At 33.4% G+C, this 19,495-nt stretch overlaps 2 protein-coding genes across 5 annotated transcripts; both read right to left on the bottom strand.

Annotated features, from left to right (window-relative positions):
* Nucleotides 1-1,712: 1,712 nt before the first annotated feature.
* LOC147383777 (protein sym-1-like) lies at nucleotides 1,713-7,657 on the bottom strand. The gene is made up of 7 exons (XM_086425521.1): nucleotides 7,158-7,657; nucleotides 5,306-5,393; nucleotides 3,363-3,457; nucleotides 3,148-3,220; nucleotides 2,935-3,027; nucleotides 2,755-2,841; nucleotides 1,713-2,047 (listed from the first exon to the last, which is right to left on the bottom strand). Exons 1-7 carry the CDS (start codon nucleotides 7,547-7,549, stop codon nucleotides 1,967-1,969), a joined length of 909 nt encoding a protein of 302 aa, XP_086281647.1. The 5' UTR covers nucleotides 7,550-7,657; the 3' UTR covers nucleotides 1,713-1,966.
* Nucleotides 7,658-11,033: 3,376 nt separating this feature from the next.
* Nucleotides 11,034-16,226, bottom strand: LOC147383776 (transcription factor GAMYB-like). 4 transcript variants are annotated; one of them, XM_086425518.1, is made up of 5 exons: nucleotides 16,085-16,168; nucleotides 15,886-15,942; nucleotides 14,646-15,080; nucleotides 11,988-13,011; nucleotides 11,034-11,600 (listed from the first exon to the last, which is right to left on the bottom strand). In XM_086425518.1, exons 3-5 carry the CDS (start codon nucleotides 15,009-15,011, stop codon nucleotides 11,323-11,325), a joined length of 1,668 nt encoding a protein of 555 aa, XP_086281644.1. In that variant the 5' UTR covers nucleotides 15,012-15,080; nucleotides 15,886-15,942; nucleotides 16,085-16,168; the 3' UTR covers nucleotides 11,034-11,322. The 4 variants fall into 4 exon arrangements, with proteins under 4 accessions (XP_086281644.1, XP_086281645.1, XP_086281643.1 ...); XM_086425519.1 differs by having other exon boundaries at nucleotides 16,080-16,100; XM_086425517.1 differs by lacking the exon at nucleotides 15,886-15,942 and having other exon boundaries at nucleotides 16,085-16,226.
* Nucleotides 16,227-19,495: the final 3,269 nt, after the last annotated feature.

Below are 19,495 nucleotides of genomic sequence, written 5' to 3'. Positions count from 1 at the left end.
TTCAATTTTTTGTCGATGACATTCTCTTAATCAGGCCTTCTCATATACTAATTAAAAATGACTTAAATATCATTTTTTTCAACTCCTAATAAAAAACCTCTGAATTTCTCCTTAAAATCATTTATCGTCAAATTCTTCAATTATACAACTAATCTTAATTTGCCCCCACTATAAGAAAATCCTGACTCCACTCCTAGTAGGCATGGTTTCAGAAAATCACGCCTCTTATTTCAAATAAGTTGTGACGAATGCATGCGATTATTGTGACAAGGGCACATATAACCATTTGTCACATCAACCGCGTGCATTCATCATTTCTTTTCAAATATTTTCGAAAACCATGAGCGGTATAATAATACAATCTTCTACCCAAAAATGCCATTTTTGAAAAAGGTTATGGTACGGTCACATCAAAGTAACTTTTGAGGAGATTTTTTTTAGGGACATTTTTGGGGAAAAAAAAACCTGAGTGGTACCCCCATAGAATGACGACAAGGAGGGAAGACTAAGAGGGTAAGGGTAGGGGGGGAAGACTTGCGTGTCAAAGATGAGGTGCTGCTGTGTACTTGTTGTACGGTCCATGCATCCACCGGAGATTTAGGAGAAAGATTCCTTTGTTGCGCATCTCTATGATCATCTAACGGTGTACACTATAACGAACATGAAGTTGTTGACCAAAATATTGGCATTTTTAGAAAAGTCAAACATTGAGGCGTCGTCTTGGGAATGACGTGTCCATTGACTATAACGGTCTTTGTCTTCGTGCTGCGTAATGCGGTAGTGTAACGTGGCCACGTGGATTCTTTTTATTGACTAGGTCTTACGTGACGTTATCTTTACGTCTGCATGTCGTAATAAATTAGATATTCGGAGTTTCGAACAAGGGTTTGGGTTTGGGCTTATAAATGGGTCGATTCGGTTCGAATACAACTTTACCCTAAACCTAATATGATTTGATTTGAATTTAGAATTAATTAGAACCACTCGATATTTTCTAAAGAAATAATGATTTTTTTTTCTGACTCCCCCCATCACAAAATCGTAAATCATTTGCATTGGGATACGTAAAACTTAAAAAAAATCTTATGCATCCCGAGGCAAATGATGTACAATTCTATGTTGCAAGGGTATAAAACAAAAAATGATGAATATCAAGGTTTTGTTTTGATGGTGGGTGAATTTTAGTAAAGATTTTTTTTTTTTTTCTTCTTAATAAATTAGTTAAAAAAATGATGGTGCAAAAAAATAATGTAAGATTTCAATCGTACACGTATCACCTCGAGATTTACACGAAAGCATAAAAAACATTATGAATATTCAGATCGTCCAAAGACACGAGACAAGAAATACAAATCCCGAACCCAGAATAAGATTCATCGTCTCATCTACGAAGGAAGTATTCCAAGGATTGGATTAAGGAATCCAAACCTTGAGATATCAACCCATAACTGATGACAAAAATTCAAGACAATGATGATCATGATTATCAAAGTTCGAGGACATCATTTTTGATAAAATGTAACATAAAAGAAACTTCCTAGGACAAGGTAAGGGGTTCAAAATGTACTTGTTTAGGTTTTATGCAATTTTGAGTAGAACATCAGAGTCATGTTAGTAAATTTAATGTAGAAAAGATAAGAAAAAATAAAATTAGAAATGAACACATTTGAGAAAAAAAATAGTGAGATAATTTGGGCAAGTTCAACGAGCGCTGATTACAACCCAAACCATAGAATATTAACTCAAAAAAAAAATATTAGTAATTTAGAGATACACCACAAATAGTCAACCAAAATTGGGAAAAATACTAGTGATTGAAAAACTTTCATCAAAATAACGATAAATCAACAACATGGTACTTTATCGAACGACATAGGATACCAAATCTCATAAGGGGTACATGAAATGGTACTTGGAGAGACTTTAACTTCATGTTTGAAGAAAATGCAGTACGGTACACGTATACCTATTTAGGCAGAATTGCTTTGTGAGCCTTAAATGAGAGAATCACATTCCATGCTAGAGCAACAAGGTTTGCAGCAAGAACCTGAAAAGGGATAACATGCTTGAATTATAGTTCATTTGAAATAGTGCAGTAAAATACACATGAAGCAAGGAAACCTTCGACGGTAGAGTAAAATACATGCATGAAAAATATATATATATATATATATATATATATATATATATATATAGTAGATATATATATGTAGATTTATTGCCTCACCAACTTTTGCTAATAACACCCCAATTCATATGTAAATCACAAAAGAATTAGCACACATCTTGGGGTGTCAGTAGTAAAATTTGGTGTGGCAATATGAGCTCTCAAAATAAATTCAATTACTATTTTTATCTGCATTTTCTTCATCTACTAGAGTGATTCTTCTTCTTTTTTTTTTGAGGGCGATCCTAAAGATCATAAATTATGTTCGATTAAAATGCCACGGAGTCCAAATCAGCATTCTTGAAAAACTATCTTACATGACTGTACAAATGCAAATGAAGTTGGGACCATGGTTCAAAATATCATATCAATTGATTGTTTCAGTTGATGGAAAAACCGTTACGATACAGACTGATTACATTGGATACAAACCAATACATTCTGATACATACCCGATAAATTCCCAAAACATTCACTGTTTCGGGGTTGATGTTTAGTATTGGGAGGAGAATGGTTTAGTACTACACTACAACTTTAAACTATGTATTGTTCAACCAAATGGGTTATAGAGATTCTTGGATTCAAACCTGGAATTGTTGTGGAACAAATCTAAAATTGAGAAACTGAAACGGTATCCACAGTTGCCAATTTGCCAAGACTGAAGAAAACCACTCCTAAGAAAGATGAAAATGTGTGAGATATGTATAACAACTAAATACAATTCTTCCATGACAAAAACCATTTTCAAAGAATGAGGATTTCTTCACCTGTTGAAGCTTTGGCACTACTTCTGATGGCCTTCCCTCTAATGTCACCAGAGTAGATAAGAAGACCCCAATGAAAATTGGAGAGAAAATGAACTACAACAAAGCCAAGATTACGCGTTAACATGTCAAGGCATGTGGTGTGGACTTGTGTCTTGGCATGCAAGATCAAGAAGAGGGGATAAATGAAAAAAAATTAAATAAATAAAATCTCACTTGATCGAGCAGAAGACGCAAAAAAGCACCAGATGATCCTGGAATGGCCACCAATTTACTCAAGTATAGATACCTATAAATTCATCGTTAAGAGTAAAAGGGGTGGAGATATTTCACTTTCAAAAAAAAAAAATGTTATGGACACTAATAGGTGAATAAAATACCACAGTTCTATAGCAAAAAACCATCTGAAATCATGGACTCAGCTCAATTACCAGAAATGCAATGTAGGACCCACTAATGTAAATCCCAAGAGAGTGAAAACAAATGTTCGCTTGACATCCAGAGTTGATACTTGATCAATCAAGAGCTGAGAAAGTAACATAATATCCAAGGATTAGAATATGAGTTAAAAATAAATCAACATGACAATTGCAGCCCTTTAAGGTAAAAATTAAAAGCAGATAAATCAATTCTTAGGCAACAAACTGACTGTTTGAATTACCTAAAGTTCAAAAATAACTAGATCAAATACAACATCTACGATCACAATCCCTAACATTGGTACAAGTAATTTTTTTTCCCATAAGTAGATGATAGTGTATATAGAAGAAAAGGAACAAATCCCAAACTTAGGGGTTTTGACGAAATTGGCCTTTCATGACTAGTCCTTACTAATGGTCATTCCCTTATTTTGTCCCCTATTGGGGATTCTTATAGATTCCCTTGGATGTTTCATTTGTTTATACTTTAGAGATTCTATTGCCCTGAAAACTTTTGCTAATGCCACCCCAATTCATATGTAAATCACCAAAGAATTAGCACACATCTAGAGTGGCGTTAGAAAAAGTTGGTGTGGCAATAGAAGCTCTCTTATTTTTCCATTCCCAGTCTTTCCACTCATCCATCCCAACATCCTCACCTCAATTGCCCAAACTTCAACTTTACAAAATACTACTAGTTTTATGCCATTCTGTAAAATTATACCTGGTTTCGTTGGTACGTATCAATCACCAAAAAATATCCTCCTCAATTACTCCATTATGGATAATTAGATTGAGATAATGGAAATGATCAATGAGATATCATATAGTTATCTTAACTAACATGCCATTCATGTCAACTTGTAGCAAACTTGTATCCATACACATTGTCTTGGTCCAACTTATTTTAAAACCCCTAAATTCAAAGGCATCCATTCCTAGTCCTAGTTGTGAAGTCTGTGAATCTCTAGTCTCGTTAACCAACACTATCTCTTTTGGTAATATATACCAATGGACCATCTCTTGAAAATGAACAATTAATTTATCCCTAACCAATGCAAAAAGAAAAACCTAGACTCAGAGCTGATCAATTGTGCAAAGTATAACGGGAAACTCATCCACCACCCCACCAAACATCTCATTTTAAATATTGTTCCCTCATAAATGTCCTCTGTTATGTCAATATAGCGTAGGACTCCTTTCTTTCCCACTATAATGACATTAACCCTTTAAGAATTTATCATATATTTTCTTCAAGGCACTAAACACCGTGTTAATATTTCTCCATCAATATATCTCCTCTCCTCTGTAATACTTTCTTCCCCTATTACATGTGTGAATCCTAATTTCATGATAAAGATGTTCATGGTGTTTGCTTAATACACTTGTGAACATGTGTATTCTTTTCCACTTTACTCTGTGTGTGTGTGTGTGTGTGAGAGAGAGAGAGAGAGAGAGAAGCACAAAAATATAGCGAACAATACCACAAAACCCACATTAATTCTGAAACACATGTATCACAATATCTCCATTATGCAGTGTTTGGCCTCATGGTGGCCAACTGATGATGTCAATTCTAATACACCATAGGAAAATACATTTAACAATCTAGAAATTACTAAATAATGTTTTTGGGTATACCAAAATCACATAAAAGGAAGAACTACAATTCTATAAATGGAAGAAACACAGAATGTAACAATGAAACTTTTCTTGGTAAGGGAAATAATATTTCAGCAATCGATATATTTCTTCCATATTCATGAGTTCTGTCCAACTCCAAAAAGGTGGAGAAATTAGAAGTCAACTCATAATCCGACAAATTTTGAAATTTTTTATAAATACAATAGAAAATTAGTAATATTAAAGCTTTTGACATCAAAAAGGTTAATAGAATAAAGAGAAGCAAATAAACCAACAGTTTTTATTTCATATACAACTGAAAAAAGGATTACCTGGCAAATTATATCCCCAATGAATGTCAAACATGCAGAAGTTAGAGATTTGGTCAACACCGGATACTTCTCGAGAGCTGCCAAGTACCTGAGAAAATTGAAAATAGTTACATTAGATAATACAAACGAACTTTGTCCTCTAACTCTCTGTATCCACAATACAAAAAGTATGTTCAAATTTGTTAGATCTTCAAAGCTAGAAACATATTGAACTGTAATAGTAGGACATAGATCCACCTTTGTGCTCGTTTTATTTTTATTTAGAACAATAGATGCAGATTCAGAGTAATCGCCAATCTTCGGCGAATATCCAAAGAATAATGATTTGTTTGTGTCATTAATTGGGCCTCACCACCAGTCATCAATAAAATATTCGTGGATGAAATGGAAAAATGCATAATCTTATTTTCATCAACCTATGACTGATCCATTTGTATCATACATGTCAAACCAAAAAAAAAAAATCAACAACAAATTTTTTTATAGTTTTTTTAAGATAGAAAATAAATATCTGAAAGAAATTGAAGAGAACATCCAAAAGAACGATTGTGGAACTCTAAGCAATGAATTATATCCAACAGACCAAAGTAGCTGGTCTTCTAAATATACGGCCATAGATCAAAGTTCAATAGTTGTCTAAAGCCACAAGAACAAAAGTTATGAAAAATTGTCCTAGTTTGAAATCCCGTTAAGCTAAGGTATTGTCAACTTCTAAAAGACATAAATTTACTTAGATATATGCTTGATAAGCTAGAAAATGTGTTGGAAAGCTTGTTCAAATACTTACAACTGTTTCTTGAGTTTTATGGAGATTTTGAGGTTTTGGACTCCAAAAATGTATTGAAAGTTTAGGTATGATAGAAGTGAGAAAATTTAAGGGTCATTTTAGTCATTATTAGGAAAATATTTGTGTTACTTTACATAGATGGTAGTGGTTGGTTAATAAAGTCTTAAGTTAGACTTTAGGATTTATTTTTAAGAAATAGATATTGTGCGAATATAGTTTTTTTTTTTTAAAGCAATTATTGAATGAATTTTCCCTCTGGGCATTTTCTTGTTCATTTGTGAAGTATTGGGATAGCTAGGATTAGCACCCTATGATAGATCTTTTGCAGATTTTCCTCTAAGAAATCTTGTGTTCAGCCGTGATCAAAGTTTTCTTACTTGCCTACCATTCTTCTAGCTGCCTTAATCAAGCATCCACAAAAGGATCAATAACTCCCAAGGTTTAAAATGTCATATCTATTGAATGCTTCGATTAATGAACTCAGCCAACATATTCAATACATACCCGAAACATTCAATGTTTCGGGTTAATGTTTTGTATTGATCTCAACCAATATTGAAACGTATCAACGAATACATTCCAATATTTTAAACCATGGTAGCACCAACTTGGTGAAAAATTGGACTTTTTTTTCTTTTCATTAACAATTTTCAGCTTATTTTTTCAAATATTCTATATGTTCAATAGTTGTGGATATAAAACCTCAATGTTTGAAACATCAAACAAGTACTAAGTATCGGATTCATCGATTCATAGATATACTTTGAATAATGTATACAAAGTAACTGTTTATATATAGATATAATAAAAAAGGATAGCAATGGATAATGTGATGGGATATCTTAGGATTTGTTTCATATAGTATCGATAAATTTATACAATCTAGTTTTTAATCATTAGTTTATATAATATTAATTTGCTTAATTGAAAACTTCAATTAGAAAGGTTATGGGCCATAACATAGTAAAAAATTTAAAATTTGTATCTTGTTAGGGAAGAAATCCAAAAACACAAATAACAAAATATAAAAAGCAACAAATTGGGGGAAAAATAAAGGAAAATTACCATGAAATCAAGGACCATTGATTCCCACCAAGTTCATCTTCACTTTCACCCCCATTTCCACCTGAATTTCCATCTCCAGAGCCCCCAAAACCACCTCCAGTTCCGCCGATTCCACCATCCGAAACCGATGATACCCGAAAATAATTGAAACCCATTTGTTTAAATCCGGTTACAGAACGACCCAGATCTTTAAAAGTGATTTTAGTATTGGAATTTAATGAGGGTGTGTGAGATTGGAATGAAGAACAGAGCCGAAACACGCTTTTCTGAATGGGAGTTGCATAGATTCTGCTTCTCGGATTATAAAAGCGAAAATCTGGGCTTGGAGAGATAGAAGCGCAATGGAAGAGCGAGGAAGATGGATTGAAAACTGAAATTGGATTTGGGGACATTTTCTTACTCTGAAAGCAAGGGTTTGGTTTGAGCCATGGCGCATAATTTTTGAACTAATGGGAACTTGCGGAGTGTTTGGCTGCAGCAACAAGTCTATTCCGAACTAAAGCGCTTCCTAGTCATGGTTTCAAAACTCGATTTAAAATGATTGATTTAAATATATTTAAATTAAAATAATTATGATTTTTTTAATAAAAAAAGATAGATTAGAAAATGTTTATTCATAAAATCATATTTTATTTATATAATAAACATTTAAATTCTATAAAAAAACAAAAATAATTATTTTAATCAAAATCTATAAATCCCAATTGACTCGGTTGAGATTTTCAAAATATTGTCGGAGACATCTCGTTTATCTCGCAAGATTATGTGAATGTTGACACACCTTGTATATTTGTATCGTTGTTGAATGAGATTTAAAACCATGTTCCTAGAGTAAGCTTCCTAGATCTTGGAATTAGAATTTGGTGAATGAGGCTTAACTCTAATTTCTCAAAAAAGCAATAAGTGGAAAAGGTGTGAAAAGCGGTTCAAACCTAGATTTGCTTTCCCAAAGAGTGTTTCGATGTCAAATTAGCATTTGGTGAATGATATGATTCTAACTTCTCAAAAAAGTGAGAAGTGAAAGATGAGCAAATGTGAAAAGGGTTCAGACCTTTTCAATAACGGGAGCGAATCCTCTGTAGTAGTTTTCTTCTTGCAATTCTCTAGAAAGATTTTTCTATAGTCTTTACTCGATCACTTTTAAACTTAGTAACACCCAAATCCTTTTGTTTCAAATTGAAAAAAAAAAACCAAAAAAATAATTTTTAAATCACAATCAAAGATTTTGAAAATGAACGGTCATTGAACTCTTAAATTTAAATGGTGTAGATTTAGTTGATGTGGTGATATTTCAACCTCTTGAAATTACTACTCCCTTCAATCATGTTTTTCTCAAAAGTACATTTGAATATTAAAATTAGCATCTAATGAATGACTAATTTCAAAAGGCGAGATGCGAAAAATGAGCAAATATAAAAATTAAAAAAATTCTTGAGTCGTGGAAAGTAATTTTGTTCATCCAACATGGGAGAAAAGAAGATGATCTATTATGTATTGGAAGGTTGTGATTGTACAAATTCTATCACTATGCAAATTAATATGGTTGATAAGGTAAGATTTAAATTAAAATCCCTACGATTAACATAGTGGTTAGTGTATTAGTTTTTCTTAAATTTCAAAAATATATAGAGGGAAGCATTCGGAAGCCCTAAAAAGAGTCAAACATTTTTGAAAATAAAGGTTAGAAGTTTCAGAATGAGCTGATTTTTTGTGAGGATTGTCTCTATAGCAAAGAGATCATCCTCACCAAAAATCAGCACATTGCGAAACTTCTGACCCTAGTTACAAGCTGAAGAATCGTGGACCGTACAATTTTTATAAATCCCTTTTGATGAGGTTAGAAGTTTCGGAATAAGCTGATTTTTGGTGATGATGATCTCCTCGTCATAGAAATCATCGTCACTAAAAAAAAAAAAAAATCAACCCATTCTGAAACCTCTAACCTATACATTGAAAAAATGTTTGGCACAATGTTTGACTCTCTTTTAAGGCCTTTTAGGAGTCTGATTTTTATATTTAAGAAGTTCCCATATGAAAGAAATGAAAATAAACCTAGAATATGTGAATTTGTGCTAGAGGTTAAAATTAATACACTTATACTATCGAGGCTAAAGGGCTCGAAGATTAGTGATTTTTTTGGGAGAAAAATGAATAGTTTTCGACTATAGATTAAAGTTGAAGATATTTAGCATCGTTCCAAAACTCGATTTGATGTCTCATCTCATCCATGGACGAGACCAAGTTGTCTTGAACGAGGCAATCCATTTAACTCAATTTATTTCGATTGATTTACATATATTTAAATTAAAATAATTATAATGTTTTTAATAAAATAACATAAATTAAAAAATGTTTAGTGATAAAATGGTTGAACGAAAACCAAGATGACTTGGACGAGTTGTCTCGATCTCGAACGAGTTTTAAAACCATGATAGGAATACATTGTTCTCGAGTATCCTTTGCATCTCAACCATTTGCTTGATGAAGAGCACCAACTAGTGTGTTTATCCTAAATTTAATAACTAGATATCACCAATCAAGATTCTATAAAATCTGTGGCCCACTAAAGGGTGGGCAAACCATTTAGGGAGTCAGTGGTCTAGGACATGTTGGCAACAGACCCACCAATGTTTTGGATGGTTCTTGATAGTCTTACAAACAAAATATTAGCCTGATTGGTGATTTCTAACCATTGGATTGGAACTTGCACCGAGATTTTTTTTTTGATAGATAAAAGGGTAAAAATACAAAAGAAAGGGAAGGTCGAGATGATCAACCCAAGAAAACGAAATGAGTCATAAATCTAAGAAACCCTCGAAGAACACCCCCTTTTGAACTCTTTGAAGATCTTGCACCAACGAAATAGCATTCCTAGAACTGAGAAATCTATCATGTCACACCATCAAATATTGATCTTAGACAAGAAATTATCTAAAGTTTTAAACCTGTAGAACCACAGAAAGGGAGAGAAAAAAGAAGACATGGGTGGGGGGGAAGAGAAGGCATGGAAGATGCAAAGCCAAGGAGAGGCTCTATAAGACTAGGACTGCTCGAGTTAAAACTGCACATGGAATTTTTTTGGAGAGTCCGAATCAGATTTGATTTCATGTAGTTTTTTTGAGATGTGAGAAAGGGTAATATGGTGACAAGAAAAAAAAAGTGTCCAAGACACGTAACACCCCACGTGTTGCAAGCTCAGAGTCATTCATACATACAAGAAATGAGTCTGAAAATACAACCAAGTCATAGACATAGAGGAATAGAAATGCAATTAAGAGTGATGGAATATGCAGAACAAATTTGTGAGTTGGGTTTGAAAGACTCTTCATGATAAATGATGTATTGGCTATTCGAGTTCAAATACACACATGAATGACGCCTCGGGGGTACACCATATGGCAATTCTAAGCAAACACTAGTGTTGATTTATATAAGAGTCGTGATTTTCTGACGCCCCCTCTGACATAAGGGCCCCTTACACTCCCTGACGTGGCATGGGCTAGAACCTTAGATTTCCTCAGGATACACAACTGTATGTCCCCATAAATATGTGCAGTTGTGTATCCCAGGAAAAAAAATCTATGGTTCTAACACATGCCACTTCAGAGAGCGTATGGGGACGTATGTCAGAGGGGGGCATCAGAAAACCATTATTCTTTATATAACTAGAAAGGTAAGGTAAAACAGCCAAATCGACATGCAACAAAAAAAAAATAGTGATGCAATGAGTAAATCAATAACCCATCAGATTGATCTATAAGAACGAAAATCCATAAAATTTAGATAAATATTCCTTCTCCCATTCCTACAAAAAATCATGGAAAGCAGTTCTATAATAATAAGTGCAAGCTCGTCACTGTTTTCAAATCAAACCCATTCTACCAAATAATTGAAATCCATTGAATGGCAATGTTTCACACATAGATTGCAAATTATTCAACAATTATAAAGAAAAGCCTACTACAACTTTTATACCCTACAATGTCTCATGGTGCAAGATATGCATTGTACTGGCTTAGGAGGCGAGACAGTAACACAAGTTTAAAAGACAAAGTAACAGACAAACAAACAAACAAACAAATTAACTATGACTTTTACACATTACCTTTCTTTTCAAGGAAGAAACCAGGTCCCATTTCAACATGAATTTTAGTGCCCAAAACTTTCATGGAAGCTCGGACATTTGACATACAGCAGGCATGTTATTCCATGGATAAGATCCGAGCCCCCAAGAAGGCTTGTAACCACTGCAGAAATCTTCCCCAAGAAGTGTTGCTATAGCATCATTCACAGTTGATGGGCCATTACCACATTCAGAACCCTGTTCAAACCAACCTGCTCCAAGTAAAGCATCGGGCCTAGAAAAATCTAATTGCGTTGATACTTCCTTCTCTACCTCTGGAGTCGATTCATGTTCAACTGTTTCTATCTTAATACTGGGTCCTGCATAAAGCACCATAGAGACAAAGTCAGGGTTGGGGAATAATTCGGTAAGAGAAAGCTTCGGCAAAAGTCAGTAAAGTCGGGAAAACATCGGACAAATTAAAAAGTAAAAAATAATTGCTTAAGTATAAAAAAATGTATTTTATCAAAATAATCGTCGACTAAATCACCATTAATCGTGATTTTTTCAAGAACTTCGTGGTTTTTTGAAAAAAAATTGTAATTTAATCGACAACTATTAAAATAGTGATTTAATCGCAATTTTTTCAACAACAAAAAATGGCAGATTTTTGTCACTATGTAAAGCACTGATAGGAATCTGTATCGCAAACAATAAAAACTAAAAATTTCATCATTCAGAGAATAAATAGAAAAATAAAAACTCACCATACAAGGGTTTCACGGGCAGGTATTCATCCAATGAGCTTCCGCTGATAGGAGGAGTACATTCACTGAAAACTGATGCAGAAGAACAACCCAATGGAGAAATGGGATCACCATATTCTTCCCAACCTGTCTCATGTATATTCAGAGTTGAACTGTCCATTATATCACTTGGAGTGACAACAGAAGAACTCGTGCTCTTCTCGGATGAGTGATTCTTTGTGCTATTTAAATTCTGTGACTCGTGAAGTAATGCTTCAAGTAGACCACTGTTCCGTGGTGAAGGACAATCTGATTGTAACAGCCTTGTTGGAGAAGGAGTTTGGATAAAAGACTCAACAGACTCAAGCGAAGGCAACTGAGGATTCAACATGCCCCAGCTACCTAAGTCAGTTTCTGGATATTGGAGTGAAGGGAGCTCCAACTTCAAAGCCCCGGGAATGGGCTTTGAAGCAGAGAAATTGCCATTTAAAAGGGCATGACTGCCAGATATTCCACCAAACGGTGATGGATTCTTGCTGTTAGGGTCAGGATTGTAAGGAAAAGATAACCCAAAGGGGTAAATAATCTTGTTGCAAGTATCATTCTGAAACTGATCGATTGGTGGGAGTCCATTGGTGAGATTACTGGTAAAACCAGGGAACAAGGACTCTGATTCTTGAAGTCGCTTGGGGTGATGCATTGTTGGGGGAATGAAGTTGTGAGTTTGAGATGAACCCAAACCTTGTGTTAGCATATGCTGACTAACAGAAATATCAGAAAGTGCTGCTGTATGGCACAAGACCCCTCCTTGGTTGCCCTTTAAGTCATCGAATGTGACATCGGGAATCCCGTAATTGTTTGCTTGGAAGAGATCATGATGTGCCATATTTCCGCTGGTGAATTCACCGGCGTCGTGAGTCTGCTGACTATCATTCAAAGACTGAAAACATAAATCGGGAGGGTAAAGCGGTAAACCGGCACGCTGGCGTCTCTTGATTCGGGTATTCCAATAGTTCTTTATTTCGTTATCTGTACGTCCAGGCAACTGAAAAAGATTGGAGACAACCTCAGGAGAGCAACAAAAATAGAGAAGGTGCCACCTGGAGGAGGTGGTAAAGTCTGTGTGTTGATAGCACAACTGAGATCAAAACCCAGCCTTCATACCAACACCAATCAAACATATACATATATATACATTTGTGTGTGGTCAGGATCCCTTGACTCCTAAGAATGACTCATGAAAAAAACACATGATCCTAACCCTTTAAATGCAAAATCCAATGGTTGAGATTTATCCTTGTGATAAGTATATCCAAGATTTGTGTTATCAAGATACTCATAAATCTCAACCATTGAATTTTGTGTTTAAGGGGTTGGGATCATGTTTTTTTTTTTTTTCATGTTTCATTCTTAGGAGTCAACGGATCCCAACCCATATATATATATGTGTGTGTGTGTGTGTGTGTTGTTTAGATACGCTTAAAATCTTAACAGTTGGATTTTGTGTCTACACAGTCAAGATCTTGAGTCAACGGAACCCTATATATATATAGAAAATTTTACATCACTCGATTAGGGCATATAATGGGTTAGATTTTATTTGAAATCCGAATTTAATGGGTTTAGGTCCTTGGAGTAGATCCAAATAAAAAAATGGGTCGAATATGGTTTGATGTCCCATGAGATCTAGGTCGGATACGGATCCATCCTGTATCCTCCTAGATCCAAATTATATATTGCTTTGAAAATTATATTTTTAGGTTCTTCAAAATATCCTTTTCTACTACTTTAACATAAGATAAACTCTTATAAAATAAAATGATTATTATAGTAGAGTAGAATAGTATAGCAATTAACAAATAATTATAAAAGAAAAAATGTTGAACTATCCAGAATTATCCAACCCGAATCAAGCAATTAGACCAGGTTGGATCTGAATCCGGATTAAGTACAATCAAAATGATTCAGATATGATTTGTCTAGTAGGATTCGAATTCGGATTTGGGTCCGGATAAAGAAATTCGGATCTGGATATGGATACACTCAGATCCAAGCCGAATCTGATCCATTTTAAGACCTACCTGTGATAAACACATAACTTTCCATTCGTCAATTTCTAGAGTTCTGAAGGTAGGTTTTAATCCTAGGTCTGTTGCATCACCACTCACAAACTGTACCACCCACTGAGGTGGCATCTTCAAGAATTATAATATGGTAAAATTTATTTCGAATTCTACATAATCAAAACATATAATTTCAAATTGATTAAAATATCAATATTAGAATATACTCTCACCATAAAAAATATTATAAAATACATATAAACTAAAGAAACCTCAAAATATCCTGGCTACGATGGTAAGAAGTTATTCAAGTATCTTACATAATCAACCTTTCTATTTAATTGTATGTGCTATTGGATAATTTTAATATTTACTATAAAATTAGACCTTGATATCGCACAATGAATTTCATAGCTTTACATTTCCGCAAGTTCTATAATTTCAGTAAATATTTGTTCTTTGTGTGTGTTTGAATGTATGTTTATTACTACACAACTAAATACAATGGTTATCACTTTCAGCCAGAACTTTACCATTCACATATAACTCAAAAGGCATGAAAACAAAGCATTCTAACATTTACTATGGAAATAAAAGGTGAATTGTATATACGTACATTTGCAGCCATCCGAGCCCATTTGTTCCCCATCTTCGCATGGAGTTCAATAATCAGTCGTTCTTCATCTGGTGTAAAAGCACCCTTCTTCAAATTCGGCCTCAAGTGATTAGCCCATCGCAGACGACAGCTTTTGCCACAGCGGGACAGTCCTGAGTGCTTCTGAACAGCATTCCAGTTCCCCTCTCCGTGCTTCTTGACATAATCCACCAAAATTGCATCTTCTGAAGATGTCCACGGCCCTTTCTTAAGGATAACCCCTCCTCCTCCCAAGCTTCCATCATAGATACCTTCATCGATTGATGGTGAATCCACTTGATCCTTCGAGAGCATCTCGTCCTCACTCTCATTTGTTGTACGACTCATCACCTTGAACGTGTTTCCACCCCAACTCCTCTTGATTACTCAGAAACATCCAATCAGAAAGGCCAAACCCTGAACAAAATGAATCACGGATAAAATTTAGAAAAAAAAAAAGAGCTTCTTGTATCAAATTACAAACAACCCAAAAAATCATTCCATAATAAATCATGGAAGAACCTCTCATCACTAACAAAAACTAAATCTACACACATAAAAATCACAGTATAAATCACAAAAATCAGAAAAAGAAGCAATATTTTGTAAAGCAAAAACAACTAGAACTGAATCAGCTGTTCGGATCCATTTTCCAATAATAATAAAAAAGATCTCAAAATTAACCATTTAGGAGAACAAATATCCCCACACACACCAAAAAAAAAAAGAATTTTTTTTTTTTTTTTTGGGTTCAAATCTATGGAAACAGAAATCAGAATTCAGCAGTTCCATTGCAAGAAAGGAAATCAAACAAATCGAGAAAAGGGGGTTCAATTGATACAAACCAAAATAGTTCAATTCAATTTCTAATGCTAAAATGAGTGATCTAAGTCATAATAGCATTACTTGCAGATTAAAGAAAATAATTTTACCAATATAAAAAATATCATAATTTGACGTAAAGATCCAAACCCTAACTTTATTAAAAATGAATTAGATCAACAATTCCGACAAAATTTTAAATATGAATCAAGGTGGTGGATAAAAAATCCAAAGATGCGAAGCATAATTCACAAACACAAAATCCAAAAACTTCCGCAACAAAGTCACACAAACCTTAACAGATCCGATAACCTAGGTCGGATCCTAGCAATAAAATGAAAATAACGTGGAAATGCAGGAAAAATAACAAATTTAATTAAAAAAAGTACAAAAAACCTACATGCATCCACCAAATGAAAACTCAACCGTAAAATCAGCTCAAAATCAGCTGGAAACCCTACAATCATCAAATAAAGCCCAATTTTACCAACTTTACCAACTTAGAACATCAAACCCTAACCCTAATTTTGATAGACAATGATGGTGAAGTGTGTGCGTGTGTGTTCGGTATTGAGAGAGAGAGAGAGAGAGTACCTCACCTTCTAATGGCGACGATTGAGATTAGAGAGAGAGAGAGAGAGTCGATCAACTCAAATGGAATATAAAAAAGAACCTTCTTTTATAGCTTTTAAAATCAATTTATTGAAGGACGTTCTTTTCAGGGTGATTTAGACATAATGGGGACAATCACACCCCCCATGTGTTTTTCAAACTAATGATATACCCCTTGACCTTAGTCTTCTCTTATAGATTAATAAAAAATAATCTAAATGCCCCCTCATCTTCAACCACAACCAAGTAAAGGCGTTAATGAAATGGATCAGAGCTGAAATCTGATCTGATAACTTTATACCTAGATAAACCAATTAGCGTTGGGCACAATGATCAAGACATCCCTCCAAAAAGATAGAGATCTTGAGTTTAAATCCCCTCGCTGACCATCCATAGAGATTTATCCCTATTTACTTGGTATGCGTGATTTGTGGGGTATTGCATAAACCCGATGCATTTGGGCAAGATATGATGCTCTAAGAAATCAATTGACTCGTCCTTGCTAGTCAAGCCTTCGGGTACGAAACCCGCATCACCAGGAAAAAAAAACTTTATATATGAATTGAATATTTGATTACAATAAGGTTCTGATCCGATACATTAACGAATTGATCGGATAGGACCCAATCTAATAAAATGTGATAAATTTTGGATTTCAAATCAAAATTTTGATTTGATCCATGTTTGATTATATTGTCATTATATCGAGTTTGGATATTAATATTGAAATCCAATAAGATACCAATACGAAATTTTTGGATTGGTCCCAACTCAACTTTGTTCTTATCCAGATCTGATCCATTGACAATCCTATGAGACAAGAAACTCTTCTTGTTTTTTTTTTTTTTCAAAAAATGTCACCATTAAGCTCTTCAACCTAAATGATGAATTAATTTTAGTCTATTGAACTTTATCTTCAATCAATCATTTTCAATCTTATCTTAACTTTCGTTTTTTATAGAAAACTCTTGATTTTTCTACCAAACTTCCATCATCTTCTACTTTCTCAAAAATCTTATCTTGTCTTGAGGTTTGAAAGTTGAATTCATAAAACTTAAATTGGGAATGAGAAAAAATATTTGATAAGATGTTGGAGATAATAGGTTATGACAAGAAAAATCAAGAGATTGATGTTGAGGGCATTTAGGACAAATTTATCAATTTATCATAAAGGACCAGATCCAAGGGGCATGTCCTCCATTTAAAAACACAAGGGCATATCAAATATTCATCAAAAAGTAGAGATTATACCTAAATGAATACATTTTAACTACCTCTTTTTCTTTTAAATAATTTGAGTTGCCTCATTAAATATTGACCTCTACCCAATTAGTACTTATCATTAAATCATGTGCCTTAAGGGCATACGTTAAAGTGCAATAAATATACATTGGAAATTGAAAGATGGGGGTATTTTGGTAATAAAAAAAATAATTTTTTAAGATTATTTTTGTTATATATTTCAATTTTCAAAGTGTATTTATTGCACTTTAATCTGTACCCTTACGACACTTGTTAACAAGACCTAATCATGATTAGGAGAATGTACATGAGTAAATAAAAATGAAAATGGCAATAATTGAAGATTCATTCTAACTAAAACCACATTGAAATTATTTCCAAAAAAAAGCATAATAAATGCATTAAATACTTTGATAATTTTCACATGTTTGATGATTGATGAAAAAGTTCAATTAGATAAAAAAAAAATGTTAAAGTGACTATATATCACACTCGAGTGTGTGCAGAAGACCATCAATTGTCCTCGAGTGTATATCACTTGTATCTCGAGAAAAAACATCTATGATTCTCTGCACACTTTAGTTGTAATTCGATTATTACTTTGAGTCATTGTAATAAATCGTAGTTCAATTATATGAAATTAGAGGATATAAATTGAATGTTTTTAATAAGAGTCATGATAGAGCACCTTTAAAATTGACACCGATTCACACATTGTTGTTTTCACTCATATTTTGATGAAAAGCATCCATGATTTTGTGCACACATCCACGTCCGCAAAGTGCGAATCAATGTCATATTTAAAGTCACTCCAACATTAGTGTTTTAATATATTTTACTTGAAAGAAATGAGGAAGGGAATAAGGGATGGATTTTTAAAAACTACTTAATATAATTTAACAATTGGTAAAAAACATTGTTTTAAAACTCATTGAGTTGACTCAAAACTTAGTAGAGTTGACTTGAGTCATTTGGATTTCAAGGCGACTCAATCCCAAAACTCCAAGGAACTAACTTATCATGTCAACTTGGCAAATCATTGAATCAACTTGGTGTTAAAAAATGCCCCAAGTTGGATTAGAAACTCAACTAAGTTTTATGGCTATCTTAATGTTTTTTGGATAAGGAAAAAAATATGTTTCATTTTTTGTAAATATTCTTAAGGGGAATGATAACATCTAAGACCTAACGAGGAGATTAGCATTCTCCAACATTTTTATTTTTCAATAATACCCTTACTAATTTTATCTTTTACATTATAAATGTTTGTTTACATAATAAATACTAAAGGCATTTTAGTTATTTGATTTATATATATATATATATTATAGTAAATGCTTAGACAATTAATGTCATTATAATAAATGCATTTATTAATGACACAATAAATGTAGTTATTATGTAAAATACTAACATACTCCTGTCTTTTTCATTAAAAGACAACAATGAGGGATATTATTAAAGAAAAAAAAGGTGTTGGACAATTCTAACATCCCCATGAAGTATTAGACGTTAGCATTCCCCTTTATATAATAAATACTTTTATACACATTAAATGTTAAGGGCATTTAAGTCTTTAGATATCAATATTTTATTTACAATTAATGCTTTGAAAATTAATATAAATATAATAAATATATTTACCAAAAGCATAATAAATGCATTTATTTTGTAAAAGATCAATATGACCTTATCTTTTTTACCAAAAAATAAAATGGGCATGAGTAATTGTAAAAAGTGAAAGTGTTAGAGAATGCTGACGTCCCCATGAGGTCTTGGATGTTAGCATTCCCCTTCTTAAATATATATAAATTTGAGAAAATCTTGAGAGACTTTTTGTTACTATGTTTCTCAAAGCACTGATGTGATAGTCATAGATGTACTCCTTTGAGATATGAGTAAAAAGCACATACGGATATGTGTGCACCTCCACGATGGAAATGTGAGAATCGTAGTAAATCCCAATGTCACCCCAACATTACTCATAGATTTGGCATATTTTTATTTGACCCATTCGATTCAAGACGAGTTTTCGAGTTTTAAAACTATATGTTGAACCTATGGTTCATTTGGTTGATATATATTGCAAAGTAGCCGAACGTCCATAAGATTTGGGAATATCTTTATCAAAAAATTTATAATGACAATTTTTGGTA

Source organism: Akebia trifoliata, chromosome 15 (assembly GCF_017979445.1).
Source record: "Akebia trifoliata isolate Shusen 1 chromosome 15, ASM1797944v1, whole genome shotgun sequence".
Lineage (NCBI taxonomy): Eukaryota > Viridiplantae > Streptophyta > Magnoliopsida > Ranunculales > Lardizabalaceae > Akebia > Akebia trifoliata.
Note: the sequence above shows the minus strand (reverse complement) of the source record. Positions and strands in the feature narration are given on the sequence as shown.

Bases quoted from the DNA above. Each gene is read 5' to 3' on its own strand.
- LOC147383776 (XM_086425517.1), bottom strand. From the start codon at position 15,011: ATGAGTCGTACAACAAATGAGAGTGAGGACGAGATGCTCTCGAAGGAT. The intron at 13,012-14,645 runs GTACGTATATAC...AATCTTTTTCAG, and splicing joins GGGCTCGGATGGCTGCAAAT to TTGCCTGGACGTACAGATAA. The intron at 11,601-11,987 runs GTGAGTTTTTAT...TGCTTTATGCAG, and splicing joins GCCCGTGAAACCCTTGTATG to GACCCAGTATTAAGATAGAA.
- LOC147383777 (XM_086425521.1), bottom strand. From the start codon at position 7,549: ATGTCCCCAAATCCAATTTCAGTTTTCAATCCATCTTCCTCGCTCTTC. The intron at 5,394-7,157 runs GTAATTTTCCTT...CAATTTTCTCAG, and splicing joins CAATGGTCCTTGATTTCATG to GTACTTGGCAGCTCTCGAGA. The intron at 2,842-2,934 runs GTGAAGAAATCC...CATCTTTCTTAG, and splicing joins TAGTGCCAAAGCTTCAACAG to GAGTGGTTTTCTTCAGTCTT.